General features: G+C 31.6%; 1 protein-coding gene across 1 annotated transcript in view; it reads right to left on the bottom strand.

Annotated features, from left to right (window-relative positions):
• LOC142323868 (beta-glucuronidase-like) overlaps positions 1–14,769 on the bottom strand; it is a 47,920-nt gene that overhangs the window by 10,162 nt on the left and 22,989 nt on the right. Inside the window, exons 9-11 of the mRNA XM_075364167.1 lie at positions 14,105–14,248; positions 11,284–11,368; positions 5,471–5,647 (exon numbers count right to left, since the gene is read on the bottom strand). Of these exons, the coding sequence (XP_075220282.1) occupies positions 5,471–5,647; positions 11,284–11,368; positions 14,105–14,248 (406 nt within the window). The remainder of the gene's footprint in view (positions 1–5,470; positions 5,648–11,283; positions 11,369–14,104; positions 14,249–14,769) is intronic.

Below are 14,769 nucleotides of genomic sequence, written 5' to 3'. Positions count from 1 at the left end.
GCATAGATCATATGAACATTTGGTCAACCTAGATCAGAGCACTGCCATAAAATTCATGATTATAAACATAAAAAGGTGTTTTTAAAATCAATATCAATATATTAAATAAAATAAACACATGAGATAATAATGTCTAGGAAGAACATATATGAAAATATTAAATAAATACAAAAATAATTCAGGAGTTAATTGAAATTATTTGAGCGTATACAGTATTAATTCTATAATTTAAATGAAAATTTAAAAAATTACGTCTTAATTAGTATTGTTTAAAAACTAATTTCTCTCCAATAAAAATCATGGTGCGTCGGTTTTTTTGTCTGCTGTATGTACTCACATTTTTATTTTGAATGAAGAGTCATTCGTTCGAACGATATATACTTCTCGAGCGATTTATACTTCTTGATACGAACGATTTATCTAAAATTATATTTGTTTTTTGGGGATAAAAAAGGAAAAAATTGGGGTTAGAGGCGTGTTAAAAAATCACAACTCAAGAAATCAGCTAAATTTTTCAGTATTTTGAAGCTTTTCGTTGTAAAATTTTATGTTGTCAGTACGCTAAATTCATGAATGTTATTTAGTTACAATTGACAAAAACATTTAATGAAACATAAATCATGTAAAATCTTCGCGGTGTTTTTTCTAGTACTATTTAATAATAATTTGGTATAAAAACTGTTTAATTCTATTTTAAATAAATTGATGAGAAGACCTTTTAAATAGATTGGTAATTTATTAAAAATGGCAACAAAAGCATAATCACCCTCTTTTTTGTACACCAAAGATACTGACTGAGTTTTGCAAAAATTATTTTATATATATATAAAATTGAAAAAGATTACGGTCATAATATGTTCATAAAATATGGCGACCCTTAAATAATTTTTCCACTGTCAAAAGTAGAACAATTAAATTTAGGAAATGCTACTATTTTAAAATTATCTATCTTTTCAACATGAGACCATCACACTCCAAACATCCAAGGAGTAATTCAGAAATTTTAAATGTAAATGGTAGGATTGTGGTAAATCATTTAAAGGGCTTTGAAAAACAAAAATGTTGATGTAAGAACAGAACAACTTTAACCAAATTGATAGTTATATGTTTTTCACAGCTAGTTTCAAAAATTATATATAGTAATGAATGGGCGTATCCAGAGGGGGATAAGAGGGCAGCTGCCCCCTTCCAAGATGGATATTAAAAAAAAAATAAAACAAAAATTAAGTAACAAATTTTTGAAAAATTAAAAAACTAAACATTTTGAAAGGAACTAATTACAAAATAGAGACGCTCGCACCATCGGTGAGAAAATTTAAATTTAATTTTGGCGTTAGCGTGTAACAACTGTTACACGCCAACGCCATCTTACTTGCGGTAACAAGAGTTTTGTAGAATAGTCTCGTCAATCTCGTCTCATTTCACGACACAACAGGAATACTCTAAAAACTATTTACAAAGTACATAAGAGCGTAAAGTTTGTTTTTTCGTGTCGGCCACCTGCCATCCACTTTATTACATTGAATGGATATCAGAACATATTTTTTGTAAATAGCCTACTGTGACGTTTATTAAATGTTTTTATTTAACTTGCAACGTATACACCGTAAATTCACTTAAGCGCGGCGCTTGCTTTAAAACAAAGTAACTTAAAATTTGTTATTCTTTATTTTTTTGGTTATCTTTCTATGCAAGCAAGTGTTCCACCACTAGATATTCTTTTGCATTTATCTACATAAAATAGCGTTTTGTATTTAAGTTTATAATTTTTATTAAGTTCTTTTAAATAATCAATACTTTTGAACAATTAAAAATAATTCAAAACATAGCCTAAATTACTAATATTGCTTTGGCAATTACTCGGTTTTTATATCAGTAACATTGACTCGTTTCTATTTTGTCTTGAATTCGTTAGTAAAGAAAGGAAAGCATTTTTATTTTTACCTTGTGACAAATTTATGAATATGATTGAATTTAAGGAAATATCCGTTTTGGAGTCCCCGAGTAAAAACAGTAAAAACAATGTTATTATGATAAGTCATATTTTTGAATTAAGCTGAACTAGTATAGTAACATACCGTACAAAACTCAATTTTGACAAAAATGTCAGTTAGAACCTTCCTTGTCAAACCAATGCAGCAAGATGTCACTTCCGCGTTCACATGAACGTTTGGTCAAATTAATTTTTTTTTTGCTGTGAATTTAAAATGAAAAATATATCAGCAGCAGCAGCAATAAGGATGAGGACAAGGAAGTACAACTACCCTCTGGTTCAAATACTACGACTACTGGCCCTTCTTCTCCGGTTCAGACAGATGTGCCACACAGTGAAAGTGAAATTGAAGACGAAGGTTGTTATGAAGGTGATATTGAAAAACTCGTCGGACTGGCGAGCACTATGTCGGTTGATAAAAAAAAATGTCTGGGTATCTTCGAAGAACATACGATTTTGAGGCAGATACCAAACAACTCAAGAGGAAATTCAATCACCAGTAGAAGGACGCATGTTTTACCTTGACTATCTTACTTAAGGTGACTCAATATTTCTGTAAATATTGTGTGTTCTTTCCACCGTCAACCAGAACGATGAGAGGTGATTGGGGTACTTTTTTCGTAAGACCTTTCGCTAAGTACAAGGACGAGAACGATTTCTGTAAAGCAAATGTGCAATCCCAGAGACATCAGATAGCAATGGAATTGCAAAATTGTTCATGGAGAATATTCCAGTGGACATCCAACTTCATCAGTATTCACGAAAATTAATGGAAAAAAAACAAAAAAGTACTGTCCTTAATTGTTTCTGCGTCATTTTCTCTAGGGTACATGTTTTAACTCTCAGAGGCAAAAATCTGAATGAAGACGTACTTATCGAATTATGCAATTTACGCATCAAAACAAGCGATTCACAACTAAAAGACCATTTTGAGCAACTACCGAAAAACGAGTCATACCAATCACCAAAAATGAAATAATTGGGTGGCGCTACAATCAGGGAACACATCACCACAAGGGTTAAAAAAGCTTGCATTTACAATATTTTGGCTGACGAAACCGCGGATATTTATGGCAAAGAACAGCTGTCAATAAATTAAGTTTCTTCGATGAAAAGGCCAACGAAATAGAAGAATTTTTAGGCTTTGTAGAGCTTGAAGGAGTTAATGCCGTGAGTATTGCCAAAGCCATTGAAGATTTTGTGACAAACTTAAACCTAGACTACGATAAGCATGTGGCGTTAGGCTTCGACAAATGTTCCACCATGTATGGGAAAGAAGGAGGTGTGCAGGCGATCTTGAGACAAAAGTACAAAAAACCTTCTACTTTCATTGCTCTTATCACAAGCTTAACCTTGTAGTAAATGATTTAAACGTTATCCCAGCAATTCAAATCTGCGTTGTAACTATCAAGGAGATAATCATATTTTTTCGCGAGTCCGTTTTACGACTCAAGCTTATTGCTAGCATTCCTAAAATTATGTGAGACCAGGTGGTCAGAGAAATGCATCCATGTTTTTAAGGATCACTTCGTTGATATTGTTAATACATTAGAGATCTTAGCTGAAGAGGGAAATGCAGCAACAAAAAAAAAATGCTTATCAAATGGATGCAGTGGCCTGCAGATCTTCATTTATTGTGTCAGTAACATTAATTGCTAAGTATTCTGGAACTCGTAGCAAATGCAATTCAACTGTTGATACTGACTGTGTCAACTGTTGACAGTTGACACAGTCAAAGCCAACCAGCACATTCAAACTATTCTTGAAATGCTACTACTCTATCTGGAAGATGCGGAGAACGTCACGACCGCGGTTTTAAAAGAAGCAGGCAACATTGCAATTAATTTGAATGTTGATATGCCAATTGCACAACTGGCCAACAGAAGCATTGAAGCAATCATCCAGCCAAAAATCCATCTGAATTTTTGAGAAGGTTTCTATTAATTAATTCCTTACTTGGATTCCATCATGTCATCTTTAGAAGACAGATTTTCTGTAGACAAATCGCCTGCGTTTTCACTGATAAATTTCCATCCGAGTAGTGAAAGGTGTGTCATTAGAGAAACAGAATAAAAGTACTTCATCTTGTGCAGCTTTCTACAATTTAAAAAGCATTGTAGGAGAAAGGAGATTGCGATTCAAAACGTGGAGAGAGGTACAGGAAGCGCCAGTCATAAATACAATTTTAAAAAAGAGCGAATCGTTTATATCCCGACTATTAGAAAGGCTCTGCTGATATTGCTTTTAAAGCCTTGCACAACAAGAACTATCTAGTGTTCATTTAGCCTCCCTTCGTCGAATTAAAACAAGGTTAAGAAGCACCATTGGTGAAAACAGGTGAGATGGGTTAGTTATATTAAGCAATCACCGACAATGGATTTTCGCTAACAAGAAGTAATTATTGAAGGTGTAGTAAAACAACTTAAATCTAATCCTCACAAACTATTGTTATAAAATTAGTTTTAAATAAATATTAATTTTTTTTTTCTATTCTGTATTATTGCATAGCACCCCACCCTCATGGATTACCCCTCCCCCATGAAAAAATTTTAATTCAAAGAGCTGCCCCCTTCCGCTCTTAGCTGGATTCACACCTGTATATAGTATCGCTTAAATAATTGCTCATCTGTGAGACAAAAAAAATTTGCTAAAAAAATTTAGGAAATTTTCCTACTTTAAAACTATCTATTCTTCAGTATGAGAACATGGTGTTCTCATACAGAGGGCAACTCAGCAACTCAAAGATTTTAAATGGAAAGAGTAGGGTTGTGACGCATTATTTTAAAGGACATTGAAAAAAAACCGTATATAAAAATAACTGAGCAACAACAATCCTAACCAAAATGGTGGTTATTTAATATTTTTTATAGTTAAATCAGTATACCCCAAGTAGAGGCCATTTTGGTTAGGGTTCTACCCCTAACCAAAATTACCCCAAAGATTTTTGCATAAAAATTTTATTTCAATGCCTATTAAAATGATGTGTCACAATCCTAACTTTTCAATTAAAAATCTTTAAGTTAACCCTATGGAAACCCCTGGGGCTTTAGGTGTGGTATTACCATACAAAAAAAATTGATTGTTTCAAAATACGAGCTCTTGTTATATTTAATTTTTATTTGTTCAACAGTTGAAAAGTTGTTTAAGGGTTGGGTTCTTTATGAACATTCTGTAAATATATATATATATATATTAGCATATTTATAGTAACAACGAAAACTTGTCTGATTTGCCATTTACATATCTTTGCCGTGCCTTGTTCAAACTGGATTTGAGTTATCTTGAACATGAGTTTTTGTAATGGCTATTTATTTTTCTCCGAGAAACATATATCAGATAATTATAATTTGTATATTGATAAGCGATATTCTAAAAAAAAATGGGTACACATACGCTTCAGTCGCTATTCAATAGAAGTATAATTAAAGATAGTTATAAACACCCAAGTATAACTGTAATAAAAAATTATATACGTACTTTGTGTTGACCAATATAGCTTCCAGCACCATATTCTGTTATAATAACTGGTTTTGAAAAATTATTATACCAAGATGTAATTTCACCGATTACCGAGTCTTGAATGAGATCTAATCTACCTGAATATTGATACCAGCCGTTGTATCGATTAACACATATTACATCCATGTATTTCACCTAAAATAAAAACAAAAGTTATTTTCATATTATTTACTTAAATGTATCGGTTATTTATTACTCTGGTTCTTTTCCGTTAATTCACTACGACCTAAAGATTTTACTACAATACAGAAAATGTATCACGAAGTTCTTTCGGGACTTTCATAACCTACTCCGCTTGTGAAAATAATGGAACAAGTTCATATACACGTATGTCTTAAAACGCTTCGTTTACGAGTTACAGCTAGTGAAGGATTTCGCTCGGATTTCAGCTAGCCCGGTGAAATGAGGTTGTACATTCTTAGGACGTTAATTAAGGGACAGAATTAGTAATTTTTAATTTACAAAATAAGAAAGTGTTGAACTATTTAGAAACAGTACATTAGTAAATCTGCCAGAAAAGTACTTATTTAATGTAAACAAAAACCAAACTCTTTTTTGGTTATGTGAAAAATTTGTAAAAACAAAATTTACTGTTAAAAGTTTAGAAGAAACTGGAAATTATGCACAATTGTAAAATAAAAATTATGTTTATTTTATATTACTTTAATTACATTATTATATATATATATATATTTATTTATATTATATTTAATTTTAAAAAAAAATTTCAAACTTGGCAATAAAATAACAGACAACAACAACAACAACAATGCACAGTACTATATTAATGTTTATATCATTCTGTATGATACGTTAAGTATATCGGGTACTGTGAACTATGCTAGCAGAATATTATGTCCAGGTTCAGCATCAGTATGTGGTGCATTAAGCCTCAGGGCTTCTTTAATATACTTTTTGCATCCATCTCAACCGCTCTTTCACCATCTATTTTTTCAGTAAATTCACTTTTACTATGTAAATTTAACAATAAACGCATATTCGTCATCGGAAACATACGTTTAGGTTCTGCATCAAAACCTGGTCCGTTAAGCCTCGGGATTCTTTAATGCATCCTTTTATTTTTGCATCCACCTCAACCCCTCTTTCACCATATATTTTTCAGCGAAAACCACTCTTTTACTAATAAATTTCTCGTTAAACGCATATTTATCATCGGGAACATACGTTTAGGTTCTGCGTCACAAGTCGTAATTTGTTATTTAATGTATTTTATTATAATATCTACTATAGACTGTTGATGACGTCATCATCATTAGTCTGGGATTCCCCGCATTGTATACAACTGTCAATCAAAACTTTTTTTTTTTTTTTTTTTTATAAATTAACTTTTAATATTATACAAACATGACCTTTGATCCATTATATCAATTGTAACAAAAAAAAAAAATCCTTTTCGGCACGGCGGAAGGCGGAGGTAGATTTCACCGGTGCTAAGTAGAGGATAAAAAAAATTCCACCTCAAGTAAAGAAAAGCTTCAAATTTACTCACTATGACAACGGTTGCATGTGAAAAAAGTTTCACATGTTTAACATACGACAAGCCCCATCTTCTTAGAATTCCAGCAACATTTTGGTCATCCCTTGCCGTAAGGGCTGGTCATATTAAAAATTGTTAATCAGATAAAATAGGTAATGTTTAGAAGACTAATGACCATTTTAAACCGATTCGATACTGTGCCTATTAAGGGAGGTATAATTTTTTTTTGTCTTCGAAACCATTTTTTCCTGCTGGGTCAATGGTTGGTGATAGCAAAAAACTTTACGTGTATAAGTTTTAGGCTCTTATTCAAAGAATAGTGAAACTTTAAAAGAATTCGATATTTTACTTAATAAGAAAGTTATAGCGATGTTTTGTTTTTTCCTAAAAGCCCCCCCCCCCCCCCGCGTAATTTCCACCCCTATGGTCCGATTTTGGAGTTAACAAACTTGACCGAGATTTTAGGTCGTTATATTTTATGTATCAATTTGAAAGTAATTGGCGCAAAATTACGACAGTTATCGTGTCCACAAGAAAGTGAAATATATATATATAAACTTTAGAACTGACGGTGGTTTTGGGGTCTGAGGAATGTGAAACGAGAAGATATGTCGAAATTTTCCAGAAGTCGAATCATGGTATCCATTACAATAGGTAGCTTTCTTATGAAATCTACCTAAAACCATGTTTATCTATCTCCCTATATTACATTAAAAGCTAACAGTAATAAGTTATGTTTACTAAAATCGACAATTCATTATATTACATGTGGTAGAGCACATGCGACATGACGTGTCGTCTCTAGTATTCAGTTGGGTTGCACACAAAGAGTGTTCAAACGCCAATTGCGTTTATCGAACGCGTTCGAGCACTGTTTCGCTAGTCTATTTACGAAAATGGCAAAACCCTCTTTGGGATTGAATGAATTGCTGAACGGCTGAGGAAAGGGCAGGGCAATCGAAACGCATAAAAGTTTCGGTCCGAAATCTCTAACTAGCTTAGAGGCTTCGGTACATGATCGTGTAGGTTGCAGAGCGGCAGCTTGAACACAACGTTGGTGGTGACAGCATGCAGTTCATTTTTTTTATGTAACCGCTACTACTTATACAGTCTCCTCCCTTTTTTTGTTTTATATATATTTTAATCTTTATTAAATAAAACGCTAATTTTCTTGCTGTATAAAAGCGATAATAGTTTATGTGCGTAAAAAAAATGCGAGTATATAATAACGCTAATTATTTTCTTATCGTACAGAAGCGACAATAACGTATACGTGTTAAAAAATGTAATCGTACAATAACGCTAGCCTTTACGACTAATAGATCCATTACAATATTTTCAATTTACGACGACAACTAAAAAATAAAACCTAATCGCCTATTCTTGGTTTATCACTTTGCCGGTTAATGGTGAATAAGCACCCTTGTTCTCGTATATTAATAAGCAATATGCTGTTGTGTTGGGTTTGAATTTCTCTTCGGTTTCAATTTTAACTATCAAATCAACAACGCCTAATTTTATAGATTCATCTTGTCACGAACAATAAATCACGTATAATGGATAACTGTTTTGGTTTTTTTTTATTTCATACTTTTCGTTTTTTTTATTTCGCCAGTTAACTGATTATAGCATCGTATATCAATAAATAATATGCTGTTGTGTTGGGCTTAAAATCTTCTTCACTTTCAATTACAATTTTCAAATCAAAAACGCCTATTTTTATAGATTCATCTTGTCGTGAACAATCATTCACATATAATGGATAGTTTTTTTTTTTTTTAACCGGAAAAAGTGTATGGCGACTCGGCGGCTTTTTTGTAATATGAGCTTTGAAAATCTGTCAACATTTTATATATCCACGTCTGATCTACGTTTAAATCTTTATATGGAAATACTTCTCAATTTAACATCACTTTAATATTTTTCATTATAAGAATCAAATTTCGACATATCTTTAATAGAATTATCTTTCCTACCGGTTTGAAAACCTACAATAACATAGTGCGGTTTGTTTGACTGCGACGTTGTTTTTACGGTCCATTCTATTAAATGTGTTTCAGGAACAGCTGATAATTGATGAATTTCCCATTTTCTAAATGATATAAGCACCTCTATTTTTTTTCTATCAATTTAACCAATTCCAATTCAGGCGCGGGTTTTAAATACGGCACATATCATTTGATTTCAGTTATTTTCAAATTAGACTTATGATCTGAAATTGTAGCGACTATTGCATTTTCATTGTTACCGCTACGTTTCAAAACTAATTCTCGTCTAGTGTTTACAGTGACTTTTTTATAATCCTCAGCAAAATCCATCAACATTGATAAAGGTATATACAAACTAAAATTACCATTACATCTATATAAATTATAAAACCTAGAGATTAACTTTTTAATGCTCTCTTCACTCAATTTGTAACGTTTAAAAAGAACATCAACATCATTATCGCCATCACTATCGATTACAAGAGGCATGTTGTATCTATCTATAAAAAATAAAAACTCAATTACAATAGATTACTTAGATATTCTCAATAACAACAAGACGCCTAGTTCGCCGCGTAAATTTAATAAATTGCCGTTTTCAACGACCAATCGTATCTCTAATTCGTTAATTTTTTTCACATCTACCGGTAAAAGTACAACATTCGATGGATGTTCTTCAATCATATCACCAGGGTCGACGCTTAATGGAAACGCATACAAAAAATTGCTCCCTCAATAATATTGCATGTTACATCTGTTATATTTCCAAGGACGATATTTATCAGTTTATCCGATACGTTTGTCACATTCGGTTTGAGTAGTCTCGATCCGTAACCCATTAGACTACCGATACTGCAATCTTCATCTGAAAAATCTATCCAAACTGTGCTTTTAATTTCGATCTGTAACGTAGCCGTGTTTCCTTTAATGGAAACGGTTGGTTTATTATTTTTTTCATTTCGGCCTGTATATATTCACCGATACCTTCAATCTCACAATCGCCCGTCCGTGTGGTTATGTAATTTTAAATTAAATTAGTATGGCCTAATATTTCAGGATCAACTAAATTTACAGAATGATTCACCATCATGTGCTTATAATATTGTAATGATTTATATGAACACCATACATCTGTTATGATGGTTATGCCAGGAGCAACAATTTCAATAATTATAGGCAACAAAGTGTGAGCTGATCTGTCTAGAACAGGTACAAGAAAACACTGTTTGGTTTCCCAGAAAATTCCCCCTAAAACTCATTGATTAGGTACCAGTCGGCAGATTCATTTTTATACTTGATGCACAGACAAAGAACTAGACAAAACTGAGAGAGTATCGTATAGTGATAAGACAATAATGGAAGACATACTGGTCGAATCCCCAGCTAACTAACTGCTTTGCATCAAACAATAAGATAACAATGCTGAGATTTCCAGTCGAGTCTAACAAGGAAAACTCTTCCAAAATATTACAATACATTGGTAGTGAATAAACAGTTTTGAGTCATTTTTTAAAATGCTAGTGAAATAACAGAAAAGTTTTGTATTATGCTGCCGAGTAATTAATTATTTTATTAAAATTATTAGAGTCATTAACAACCAAGCATATTATATAGTTAAACATGGTTCATGGTAACTAAATAATATAGCACATAAATGTTTCCTTACCCTAAACATTTGTAAATATTAGCCTGTAGTTGCATGCTTGCAACTACAGGCAGATGTCCAGTTAAAGTTTCCGTAATGTTTATTTCATAATAAGATACAGTAGGCTATCACAGTGTATGGAAAATGCCAACCATGAAGGAATAACTCAGTATCTTTTGGATGTGAATATATACTCCCTCCAATTCACTGGAGTGAATAAGACAAAATTTATAACTCCAATAAGCACAAGGCACATTCTAAATTAGATACATTTAAAAGTACTGATAAACAGCAAATATTAAAAAAAAGTATCTTCATCACTTCGTCCATTTAAAAGTTAACCACAGGCCCATAAATGGTTAAACAATTTTAAAATGAACACCATGATTACACCTAAAATAGTTTAAAATGCAATCTTATAGATAAATTTAATATAGATATTGTAAATAAATACACAATAGATATAAATCATTTATCTTGATGATAAAATTTTAACCAACACAATATTTAAAACTAGACAACAGTAAAATATTCAGGAAATTTTGTATTCACAGTAGTCCTAAATTCTCATCAGACTATGAATATCAATTTATTTTTTATTTCTAAAATATTATAGTACTCTTAATGTAAAATAACTTACAGCTTTGTCCTTTTCTACACTTTGTGATGTTACAAAAGTGACAGGTCGTGTTGTATCAACATTATGAGCCAACTCTACAAGTTGCCTGAAAATATAAGAAAAAAAATATTCATTATATTCTAATTAATTAATTTTTCAATCAATAAAAAGGTTGAAGTGGTGAATAGAATAAACAAGCAGTTAAATTTTAAAGTTAACTGCTTGCTAACTTGACAAATAGAAGTAATTCGAATGCCTTTCGAAGTAAGAAATAATTCAAATGCCTTTCGTAGAAGTAAGTGGTATAATTTTAGCTATTGAAAAGCTACTACACCACATATTGTGCATTTCATATTGTGCATTTTACTTAAAAATCACTTCCTAAAGATAACATACTGCAGATATGACCATTCATACACAATTTTGCACTCTAAATTTAAATTTCCTTCAACATCTCAGAAATTACCTTAACCTATCACAAATCCACACAAGTCTGGATTTCATTAGCAGTATGTGGACAATAAGAGAAATTTCAGTCTATATAAAAAAATCCCCATAAAAAAAAATTGTATATTAAATTTAAATTTCCTTCAACATCTCAGAAATTACCTTAACCTATCACAAATCCACACAAGTCTGGATTCATTAGCAGTATGTGGACAATAAGAGAAATTTCGGTCTATATAAAAAAATCCCCATAAAAAAAATTGTATATCAAAAAATTCCATTATCTTGCAGATCAAATTGTTACTATTCCAGAACATGATGTGATTGCAAAAAATGACAATTTATATTCTCACACTATAGAAAGAATATAGTTCCATTCAGCTGAAGTTTAAATCTAGGGTCAATATTCTGCCCAAAATGCAATGAAACAAGCTTGACACAAACGTCATTGTAGAGTATCAAGGAAGGGTTTGATTGCTTTGGCAGTTTCTGGCATTTTGATTTTTTTTTTGGGCTGGGATGCTTTTCAACTAACATTGAATCTATAGTTTCAGAATTTTTAACTCATAACTTTACAGCATAAACAAAGGAACCAGATCATCACAATTGAATGGAAAATGAAATTCTTATTGCATAATTTCATCAGTTACTGTTTTTATATGTGCAATACCTTCATTGTAACTAAATACCATTGATACTGGGAAACAGAATAATGTCACAACAATTCTGCCTACTCCTTTGATACGTCAAAGTTTGTTATCAACTATAGCACTCCAGCCATCCTGCTACTTTGCATGAATAGTATGTTTTACACAGTTAAAAAGTCAGATGTAGTAATACAAGTGGTGAAGGATGGTTGCCTACATGTGTCTACCAGCAGAATCTGCACATTCATTACCTGGCATTCCCACATGACTGGGGATCCAGCAGAAGCTCCCTTTTGTGTTGCGGTGGTTCAACTCAGCAATTGTATTATAGATCTCAGTAATGAGATTATGTTTAGAATATAAATATTTTAAAGCTTGGAGAGCACTGCATGAGTCACTGAAGATAAGGATAAGGTGATACTTTGAATGAATGATATTCAAAGCCTTACTGATGGCATATAGTTCAGCAACAAATACATTTGTAATATTAGGTAGACCAAACATGTAAGTTCTGCCATTAACAAACATTTATCCAATGGTATCATTCATTCTGTTTCAATCATCTGTTTGTACAATTGCATCTGGGTTTGTCTTGGAGAAAATATGGTAAAACAGTTGCTGAAAGATGATAGATAGTTAATGTTGATTCTTTATTGTATATTGTAAGGTCAAACATAAAATTTATAAGGTTGATTCTCCAAGGAGGATATGAACAGGGATATGTTGGAAAAATAGAATGTGAGTCAACATTTATAAGGTGTCATAAGCACCAGATACAAACACTCATAGGTGCAGACTAATGTGGATGATCTCCATACCTTTGTAAATTAGGATTTGCAAGGACTGTGTTAAAAATCGGGAAGTTTTGATGCATCCACCTATATAGTCCTGAACTTGCATCATCAGACTACCATTTGTTTCGGTCTACAGAACTCTCGTGACAGTATAAAAGTTGACTTCAGAAGAGGTCAATAAAAATCACAGAATACCACAGTTTTCCATTCAGAAAACACAGTAGTTCTACAATAACAGGATGGTGGTCTTACCTCAAAAAATGCAAAAAGTAGCCAATCAAAACTGCACATATTTGTTTTAATAAACTTCATTTGAAATATAAAAAAAGCTTTGTTTTACTTTTGCATTAAAAGCCAAAGAAATTTTTCCCCTACCCATTATTTTTGTATTTCTCAACATTTTGAAATCTTATATTCCAAAAGTACTTAGACAATGGTTACAAAATTATCTTTGTATGCATGTACAGGGTTGGATTAACCAAGACAATTTTAATTGCCTTAGCACATAAAAAAAGTTCTTTTTTCAGTTCATTGTATAAAGCATTGATAAAATTATAAAAGAAATACAGTTACCTGGATGGGGCTGGCAACAGTAGTTTAAGAGCAGCTGGGTTCAACTATGATTAGCACCCTTACTTTTACGTCTCTTTTATAAGTAACTGATTGTATCATCCATTAAAAACCAAAAAATAACTGCTGAATCTAATCAACCATTGACATGGAAATAGCACCCAGTGTTGTTTAACATTAATAGCTAACGGAAGCAGTTAGTAAAACATAGTTTCAGTTACTGACACTTTTAGCCTTACTTCAGTGAATTATTTATCAAAATTTGGCTCCCTTTAATGTTAGGTAGCAGAACTATCAGTTTGTGATAAATTGCAATTGACTACTTTCCTGCCTACTATTTTAAAGTAAAAATAGCTTAAATACTGATAAGAAAAGAAAGTATACCTGAAGTAAGGTGCAGAATTATTTAAGTTGGTGCTTGGTTCATTTGCTAAAGACCACATGATTACACTTGGTCTATTCTTGTGTTGGCCTATTATTTCGTCTAATATTCTTATATGTTCAGTAAGTAATGCATCATTAAAGTTGCTAAAACACAAATAAAAATATAATAATAAAGATTTTAATCAATTTTTTACTTTTAGGACGTTACATCTAATGTAATTAATAAACACATTTAATGTATAAATAAATAAAAACATTTCTACATGAAATTAGTATGTTAATAAAATAAACTTAAAAAAAAATATATATATTAAAATTCAGAACAAAATAAAAACATTGAAAGTTCACTGAGAAAGTCCTGAAAATTAGCTCCTAAAGATCTTTAGAAGAAACAGTCTTATAAATTTAAAATTGAGCCATCACAGTTTGTAATGATTTTAAAATGTTCTTGTATTTCATTCTGCTGTCCAAACAAATTCAAAATAAATCACGTAAGTGAAAAAAAAAATTTTTCTTAATTATTCTTTAAATGATGTTTTTATCAGGGCTGCATCAAATTCACTAACCTTTAATTTAGTGCCAAATTCAAACAGTCAAAATTGAAAAACTATTTTTTATCACTTAATATGGTTTTATTAACTGTTGGGTTTTGTTTTTATTTAAAA

The sequence above is a fragment of the Lycorma delicatula genome, chromosome 4 (genome assembly GCF_047948215.1).
Source record: "Lycorma delicatula isolate Av1 chromosome 4, ASM4794821v1, whole genome shotgun sequence".
NCBI lineage: Eukaryota > Metazoa > Arthropoda > Insecta > Hemiptera > Fulgoridae > Lycorma > Lycorma delicatula.
Note: the sequence above shows the minus strand (reverse complement) of the source record. Positions and strands in the feature narration are given on the sequence as shown.